This window comes from Corvus kubaryi, unplaced genomic scaffold (genome assembly GCF_017639235.1).
Source record: "Corvus kubaryi isolate FWS band 111438036 unplaced genomic scaffold, C.kubaryi_AGA036_p1.0 42060, whole genome shotgun sequence".
Lineage (NCBI taxonomy): Eukaryota > Metazoa > Chordata > Aves > Passeriformes > Corvidae > Corvus > Corvus kubaryi.
This window is the reverse complement of record NW_024581243.1, coordinates 8381-17906: the sequence shown is the minus strand read 5'-3', so window position 1 is coordinate 17906 and position 9526 is coordinate 8381. Positions and strand designations below refer to the sequence as shown.

The 9526-nt window shown below is 43.2% G+C and overlaps 1 protein-coding gene across 1 annotated transcript in view; it reads right to left on the bottom strand.

Annotated features, from left to right (window-relative positions):
* Positions 1-504: 504 nt before the first annotated feature.
* LOC121672207 (cilia- and flagella-associated protein 53-like) overlaps positions 505-9526 on the bottom strand; it is a gene marked incomplete at its 5' end in the record, with an annotated part of 16258 nt that continues 7236 nt past the window's right edge. Inside the window, 5 exons of the mRNA XM_042044782.1 lie at positions 505-1177; positions 2565-2667; positions 3097-3313; positions 4362-4580; positions 7385-7688. Of these exons, the coding sequence (XP_041900716.1) occupies positions 955-1177; positions 2565-2667; positions 3097-3313; positions 4362-4580; positions 7385-7688 (1066 nt within the window). The remainder of the gene's footprint in view (positions 1178-2564; positions 2668-3096; positions 3314-4361; positions 4581-7384; positions 7689-9526) is intronic.

Genomic DNA, 9526 nt, shown 5'->3' with positions numbered 1-9526 from the left:
GAGGTTTTACATGGATTCTTCACTTCCCTCCTCTGAAAAGGACAGAGGAAAAACCAAGGAAATACATAGCAAGGAGCTGGTCAAGGGCAGCACCATGGGGAGCAGCTGGGTTGCTCCCACCCATGCTTCCTGTGTCACCCACTGCTCCTCCTGCTTTAGGGGCACTCTGGCCACTGGCATGGGCACGGAGAGGCCAGCAAGGTGTCCCTGCTCCGCACTGCCAAAATCCTCCAACACCTTCCTGGGGACATCCAGCCAGCTTCTGTGTTGCTGTCTCAAAATGGTGGTGGTGCTCAGCGCCCCTGTTCCATGTGCTCACAGTGTGGCAGTGGTAACAATCCAAGGAAGCCCAGAGAGGCAGAGGTGCCGTGAAAATTATAGAGAATAAACCTTTTTACAAGACAGGTCTAACAGCAGCCCTGCACACTTAATTCTGTCCAAGCAGAGGACTCACAGACTTGGGACTCCAGTATTCCACAGATCATTTCAACAGCTACCAGAATCTGTGCAAAAGAGTATCAGCTTTTTAATGTCCATCCCACAGTAAAATACATTCAGAGTTTTATACTTTTTATATAAATACAAAGAAAAGGATTTTGTTTGAAAGGCATTTTAATAAAGGTTTGCTTAAAGTTTTCTGCAAATTTTCTTTGTGCAGATTTTAATGAATGCCTGTGCATTATTTATGTCATAATAATTCACTATCATATTGCAGAGGGCAGACAGCATTCTTGAATTAGAATGTCAAGCACTTTGGATTGGATCAGATTTGTCAAAAAAAAATCCATGGGGGAAAAATAAAATTTAAAATACTATGTTTCTTGTAATTTCCAATTAAATGTTTTGAGTATCACAGTGGAGACAGATCTTCCAACTCAAGTCAGGTGTAAGCATCCTAAGAAAATGTTTCTAAAGGCAACTGAGTGAGCTAAAATATCATAGTGAGTGATGCCCTCAAGAGTCAGGCATCAGTGCTTTCTTCGTAGTGGGGGGCTTTACTATGGACTCGTTGGGCATTGACAGAATGAACTGTACCCTTTCTTGGTACTCTCTCTCTGCTTCCATATTTGATTCATGTTCTTTCTTCCTCTCATCTTCCTCAACTTTGTGGAGCCACTGCTGATAGGCAATTTGAGTTGTGAGCTGGTCTCGGTATTCTTTGGCCTTCTGTATTTTTCTGGAAATGCCAAATGAATAGGTTATTTAAGTGGTGTGGGTAATTATTATTATTATGTAATCTGTTAGCATTCGAGCTTAGACTAAAGAACCATTCAAAGCTCCTTTTAGCTGTTGAGAATAACTGCCACTATTAACCAAATGCTATGTGCTAACCTTATGTTTTTCAGAGAATTAACTGCATTCTGTTGTATCCTATAAAGCAGACTGTAAAACTGGTGCTTGACCAGAAAGAACAACTCCCTGTAATCAGCGTGCCTTTTCTGCTCCTCACAGCAACAGTGAGAGGACAGAGGATAACAGTGCCGGACTCAGTCTGTCCCTAGCTCAGGCTCAGTGCTGCTAGTGACACCCATCTGCACCCTCCTGAGAAGTCCCTGCTGCACTGATATTCCTGGAAGTGGCTGTCAGAAGGAATCAACCTTCCATTCCACCTCAGGAGATGTGTACTGCTTTTACTCTGGAGAAGCAGAGGAAGTCTTAGGTGTTCAGGCCCTTCTGGAGCAGGAGTCACACAGACACTTAAATGCCAACAAAGTAGTCAGGACCTGTGCACTAACTCAACGGAGCTGAGCCACAAACCCGTCCTGACACTGCTGAGTGCCATCTCTGCTAAGTGGAGCACATCCCAGCTGGAGCCCAGCGTGTTCCCTTCACAAGAATGACATTTCTGCCACAGCCAGGAGATTGTTCCCAATAAAGCCCTCAGAGAACACAACAGATACCGGCTCGGGAAGGAGCTACTTGTATCCCCCGGACAAGAGTGGAGAAAGGGCAGGAGTACAAAAGAGTAGTAAGTGAGATAAGGCACTTTGCCCAAGGCTTTGCATGACACCCAGAGGAACATTCCAGCTACTGCATGTAAGGATCTGCTGATCCAGAGGCGCTGTGAGGCACGGAGAGCCCCATGCAGCCGGGTTATGTGCTGCAGCCTGGTGTTTTGGTGGCTGACACAGGATTGTTCAAGGGATGTCTGTGGGTGGAGTTTAGCAATAAGCCCGGACACACTAGTTCTCCTGGGGCAGGAACAAACAAACCTTTCATTAACCCTCCTCCCCAAACCTCTGCCACGCATAACAACAGCTCAGAGTATGAGGGGATGTGTTCAGTAAATATGGTTGATGTAAGTCCCATGATGACCCAAAAAGACCAACACAAGGATATGTACCACTATTGTCCGAAGTCAGAATTAATGACTTAATACCAACTGCAGTATTACAGGTCTGCTAATGAGCAGTTTGGAACTGATAAGGTGCATGGTGGTAAAGCCTCTCTAAATAGAAGGAAGTCCACCCAGTCAGAGTTATCAGAAAAAAAGAAACAGCTTGCTCACAAGTTTAAAAGATTGATCTGCAAAGAAATGAACTAATGACATAGAAGAAAAATACCTTTTACGTTTTTCTTCTTCTTCATGTTCGAATTCTCTGACTGCTTTAGCCACTGCATTCTTCTCTTCAGCAATCTCTATTTGCCTCTCTGCTTTTTTCTGCACTGGAGAACAATACCAAAAATACTTTTAGAAGGTAACAGCACTGCTAAGCTTGAAGGGACAGTGAGACTGCATTTGGGCTAAGTAGCCTAAATAAAGAATAAAGCTATTCTGAAGAACCACACAAACAACAGCAAGTGTATTCTCAGCTTACTTGTTTTTCATCCACTCAGAACTGGAAAGTTTTCACATTTAGAACTTCATAATAATATAGTTAATAATAATGACCATTTGCCCATGCAATACTTTTCTAGGCTTTGCTCTGGTGATGGCAATAGGAAATTAGCGTAGGAGTGAATTTTGGGAACAGGTTCAGGGAGGATCACATTGCTGTCCACTCTATCACACAGCCTGTGTGTGCTGGGCCAGATGCTGTTCCCAGCAGCAGGGTGCTGTACTGCCCCTGCCCAGACACATGTTCAACCACTTACACTTCTCCTCCATCTGCAGCTCTCTTGTCTTCACGACATCTCTCAGCAGCTGAAATCGAGCTTCCCTCTCTAGTTTCATTTTCTCAACCTTCTCGGCCCAAACCTGATCCCTCTCTTCCTTGAAGAGCTTCTCGTCTTCTCTTTCTCGCTCCTTCTCCTTCCTCAGCTGTTCAGCCATATGTTCCAGGTATGTAAGTTGCTCCTTTAACAGCACTTGCTGCAAACACACAGACATTTGCATATCTGAGTAAATTAGTTTAAAAAGCCTTTCAAAACCTGAAGAGAAGTGGTGGTTCCCAGCCAGTGTGGGAGCTAGGAGCCCAGAGCTCGATTCCAAAACCTGCCATGGGAAAGAACTGCTCAGAGTCCTCTACCCAGCCAGACGACAGCACGTGAACAGAATAAATAGAGTGATCCCTTTCCCCATAGCAGCTCAGCTGCCTACAACACACCCATTTTAGAGATTTTCCATAGCTGACCAAGCTACTCCACTATCACCTGCATTAGAAGCCTTGGGATCCAATAAATACAATAAATATCACCTCCTCTAATTCTGCAGCGAAGTCTAACACTGAGTTGATACAACTTTCCTAACCTACATGAGCTTCTAAACACCTCAAGCAGAGCAACGGATGCAGCTCTCTGCTGTGTCCTAAAGATCCTGAGACTCATTTGCACGCTGGAGTTGGGCAATCTACTTGTTTTAACTTCAGAAAATGACAGACATATTCATTGATTCATGGCATCTTCAAGAAATACAACATGAAAGTTTGCATCTATCTATATATAGTTACTAAATATTTAAAAGCTTTTTAGTACAAATTAATTACAGTAAGTTAAATATTTCCTTTCTTCTGCAGTTACAAATACTTACTACATCAGGTCCATGAAACAATAGTTTTCCGGCCTCTATTATGTCCATGCTGCATAAGGATGATAAAGCTCAGGTGATTTATACACAACGAAATCAGCATGGAGGGACAAAATGCCAGGATTTGCTGACAGCCCCCACTTCATTTATCCAGCCTGGTAGCCTTGCCGATTGCAAAGCAGGCTTTAAAGTGCTGTGGTTTTAACAGCTAGTGGGCTTCTGCAGAGGTGCAGAGCACTGGCAGGAGGAGAGGCAACAGGCTGTTCAACAAAAGAATTATCTCGTCCAGAGAAAAGGGCTTGTGTCTGTTCTCTGTCACACTGTGCAGTTCACAGGGCCACAGAACTAGTCTAGATGAGGTATCACCCCACAGTTTCACAATTAAACACCTTACTTTTTTTTTTTTTATTTTCTCATATTCCCTGTCGGGGTCCTGAAAATCTTCTTCCAAGATTTTCTTCTCTGCGGCAAGTTCAGTTTGCTTTTCTGCATCAAGACGATTCTTCTTGTCCCGTGCTGCTTTGAGCCATATCTCCCTCCATTCCTTCTGCTGATGTTGCTTCTTCCTTTCAAGCTCTTCATTTTCTTTCCTAAACTGGTGCAGCTCTTCTTCCTACAAGGATAAAAGTAGCTAGCTTGTAAAATCACTGCACAACTTCAACCTAAGTGGTGGCTAGAGTTAGTTTATTGAAACGCTGAGGAGTAAAGCCTTGCTGACGACACAGAATTAGTGTCATTCACTAGACCTGTTAAAGCCTGAACATTTTAGCGTATCATTCCTTAGAATTCAGGATTTTCATCTGTAATTATCATATGCACTTCAATACAAAAACTGTATTGTGCCTGATGTTTTCTAAATGTTTCAGGCAGATAGACAGAGTCATCTCTTTAGGGAAGTCAGTATCATTGCAGCACGTGTGATCTATATCCAAGCCTCCCTACACAGCCATAAGCACTAACAAATAACAGAGCCACGTATTCCTGCGGTTTCCGTAGATATTATCTGTCCTGTGCCTGCGCTGGGTGTTCTGAGCACTGCATCTCTACTGGACACAAGGCTGCACCAAGTCAGTGATTGGATCCTTGTATCCTGATGAGCAGTTACTGAATTTCCACGGTTTCAAATATTCCACTTCATATTGGAAAGAACTTTATATTCTACTTTATATTGGAAAAATGTACAGTGAAACCGAGTTCTTAAAAAAGAAACAATGACAAATCGGAAACACATATTTGAGATGCCTCAATAGGTATGTGTATATTCAAGATTATTTAGCCCCCAAAAAATTCAAAAGTAGCATCAATAAGTAATTTATGAGTCTAATTTCTGGACATCTTGCAGCTGAGTAAGTGTACAAGCACAGCTGCACTGAAACATAGTCATACAATGGCACATGACCATCGCTGGCATTATATCATCTCAGAAATCATGCTTCAGCTGTCTCAAAGGCACACAGTTTTTTGTTAACCTGTTTTTAAATTAAATGTCTCTTTTGTAATGTGAATGAGTCTTCTAAAATGCATCAGCAGGTTTGTCATAAACAGCATGTCGAATCTTTCCCGTATGGAAGCAGAAGCTGCACTCCCTAAGGAACATCCCTTTTTATGCTGGACATAAAGCACCTACAGATTCTTGCAGTATTTCAGAGCCAAGGCTGACTTTATATCTGCCTGAACTGTCAAATTCACTTTCAGAAGCTGGTAAAACAGCTTTGAAACTCAATATATATATATAATTTGAGGAATAGAATTAGTAACCCAAAAGGCTTTGAACAGTAAAGGTGGAAAAAAAGCAGAAATAGTTAGCAGTCTGCTGTGCAAGTTGGCCCATGTCCTTGGCTGAATTCTGACATCAGTGAAGCTTTATGAGAGCAGCCAAGGATGGGATCAGTGAAAGTTTATTCCTTGGGGTAACACAACGTTGCAAATGTACAAAGAAATGGTTACCAACCGCCCCTCTGCAAGCCAGGACCAAAGTGCTGTGGCAGAAACTCATGAAACTACAGTCAGGATAAAATGAAGTCAATCACTTTCCCAGAAATCACAGCTCTTTAAGAGAAAAATAAGACAAAGGAGGAAGGCAGCTAATATAGGTAACATAGCTAATGCTAAAATTGCTGTCTCTGCTTTGTCATCCATTTCTGAGGTACCCTGGTGCACGGTCTATCATGCCAAAGGTGCAAGTTTTCCTTCACTAAATATTCTATTTTCACTGCAACAACCAGGAGAAACCTTTATGCACAGGGACACTTAGCTGTCCATTCACCCAGATGAAACTCCTGGTCATTAGGGGTTACCAGTCTGCAACAAAAAACTTCTAACAAGGCCATCTGCCACATTCCTCTTCTGCTGAGGAAGGATTACATCCCATTTTCCATACAGAAACTCTCCTTCAAAGAAACCTTTTTTTTCAGAGACTCAACCACTTCACCAGAAATGTATCTCCTTGACAGAGCCCCAGGCAGCTGTCCAGGGGAAGATACGGAGTCTTCTATTCTAATAGTGTTTTTCTGAAAAGGCCAGTTAAGGAACAGCATTCTTTGCCTGGGAGGTTTGGCAGTGCCTTAGAAGTTGTTAAAAGAAAATAATTCTATTCTGCATGTTTTTAAATAAGCAAAACATTACAGTCTAGCTTGGAATAAGGACTCCACGATTTCACAGCCAGCATCTTCAGAGCTTTAGATCCATTATTGTCTTCATTTTTATAAAATAGGGAAGTATATATGACACCAGCATCAGCTTCCAGTGTCTAACAGAGTATCCTGTGTGATCATTCAGCCTCTACATGCAAATAGCTGCAAAATGAAGACTGAGTCTGAGCTAAATGACCTCCCATAATTCAAAGTCAACACAGAATACTGAACTAGCAAGCACCACTAAAGCCAGCAAAACTACAGCAAGATACATGGAAAGAGATGATGAAAAAAGTGGGTAGTGGCCAAACAGCTGGGCCAAAGTAGCCAAATGCCTCCTGTGATGTGAGCTCAACAGCAGTCAGGTCTATTAGGTGAGAGAGCTTAGGTGCTGCTTACTAATTTGTTTAAAAAAATATGTAAAATAAATATTTCAGCTGGGAAACAAGACTCCCCTGCTATCCTGCAGGAAACTGGAAATCAGAAAGTGACAAAGATGTCTGGCAAAAGCTTAAAAATGTTACCATTTCCCACAACAGCTCTGAGAGACTCTGAGTGCCAAAACCCTTTAGAGTGCCAAGTTTCAAAAGATGTATTTCCCTCTGTAAACGGGAAGGCCTTTGCCACAGCTCTGGAAAAGAGGCTTAGCTTAACAGGACAGGCTCAGATACTAATGGAATCAGTGAAGATACAAATAAGGTATGGATTAGTCTAAATGTCTAGTAAGCCTGTCATCAAAAGGGCCTTCTGCACAAGCCTGAATGCAGAATGCTACGGAAATTACCAGCCATTCAGCCTCCTTTTTGATCAGCTGCTTCTCCTCCTCTCTGCGAGCGTTGTGCACGGCCACCTGGGCATCGCGCACATCCAGCATTTCCCGGATCCGCGCTGCCACTTCCTGTGCCTTCAGCTCTGCTTCCTGATCCTTAGCCAACAGTTCCTTCTCACAAATCTCTTCCAACTTCTGCTCCTGCATCTTCTCTTCCTTTTTCAGCATCTCCTTCAGAGTATGCTGGGCCAGCTGGCAGTCACTCAGCTCCTTCTCACCCCTTTTTTTACAGTGTATGCGATATTCTTCACATCGGTTTCTGGAAGGCAACATAAAAGTTTTTAAAAAAAAGTCTCAAAACAATAAGCAGGTCCGGAAGTGTGTGGTGAATGGAGGCTCCCAGCTCATCACTGCTCAACAGACAGCAACTCAGGATGCCAAGTTATACGCCTGGTCTGACACTGATTCCTTGTGAGGCCTAAGGAACCACAGAGAGCCTGATTTGATGCAGGTTTTGATATTAATTTTAAAATGTCTAAATCAACTTCCTCACAAGGGGAAGCGAAGAGGCAGCAGAGACCTCTGCTCTCCATGACAGGGACAGGACCCAGGCAATGGCTGGAGCTGTGCCAGGGAGGTTTAGGTCGGAGATCAGGGAAAGGCTCTTCCCCCAGAGGCTGCTGGGCACTGCCCAGGCTCCCCAGGGAATGGGCACGGCCCCGAGGCTGCCAGAGCTCCAGGAGTGTTTGGACAGCACTGCCAGGGATGCCCAGGCTGGGATTGTTGGGGTGTGTGTGCAGGGCCAGGGGCTGGAATGGATGATCCTGGTGGGTCCCTCCCAACTTGGGATATTCTGTGAGTGTAAATGAACACAAAATATATCCACACATTATAAACACAATGTGTACTCACTCTCCATGTAGCTGGAACATGCAGGGGGGTGGTGTGTGTATATATACCTTTTATTAACACATAAAACACATGCAGACTACACTTATTCAAACATAGGTTGGTCTGTATTCAAATGAAGACTTAGAATAGGTTTGTAAGTCACCTGAAAGCTCATTTATATTCAGAAAATACTGTGAGCATGGAAATGTGGGTTACACGGTTGAGCAGGAACCACTAGAAATTATTAATTTTTTTAAGTGAAGTTCTATGGGATAATTCAGACAAGTTGCAATAAAAGCCTGGAGAAGGCAGAAAGTCAAACAGGTAATGCAAATTTCAATTTTCATTTGCTCTCTGCAACTGAGTTGCACATAAAGAGATAATTTATCTTCAGTTGAAGAACACTGAACTAATTGCAGATTCTGCTTTTATTTTTGCAAACAAAGCAGTATTGAGATCAACACATGCCATCAAACATTATTTAATTTGAACACTCTGCAAGCATTTTAATTCTGTTCTATAAACAGGATATAGATTTTCATAAAGTCAGAATGTGAAACTGGCAGATGAAGGTGAAGACCTGCAAGTGTGAAGGATCTACAAGCTCTGAGGATGTGTGACAGACACATGTGAATGCTCTGAAGTGAAAAGATACCTCACAATATCATGCTGAATGGAACCATCTTCTACAGATTATTGCAAAGCTATTTAAGAATTCACAGCAGACATCAGAAGACATCATAGCCTGAATCGTGAACAACTTCATGGCAGCAGTAGTTACCTGCACAATGTGTAATACTGTGACATTACACAAGCTTTAGCTGACTATCCTGTGTAGCAAAAATATTAAATATTCATCAGGCAGCTACCTCAATGATGTTACCAATCTCCTTATCAGGGTAGTTATTTAATTTTCAGAGCAGAGGTCTCACCACATTTTCTCCCTGTTGGCATTCAACCCTTGTTGCCTCACATTTCACTGGGGAAGAAAGCATCTCTCCCTTCATGCTCTGGGCTAAAGCACCCAGTGCCATGGAGCCTTTGCTGAAAGATGAAGGGCACTATACACCAACAATGAAAGGGACAGCACTGCTGTGAAAACATTTCCATTTTGCTTGGTATGTGCTGAACCTGCTCCAGCCCTGAACCCCCCGTGCCCTGGGCTGATCCCCAGCGTGGGCAGCAGGGAATTCTGCCCCTCTGCCCCGCTCAGGGGAGGCCCCACCTGCAGAGCTGCCCCAGCCCTGGGGAACAACAGCACAAGGA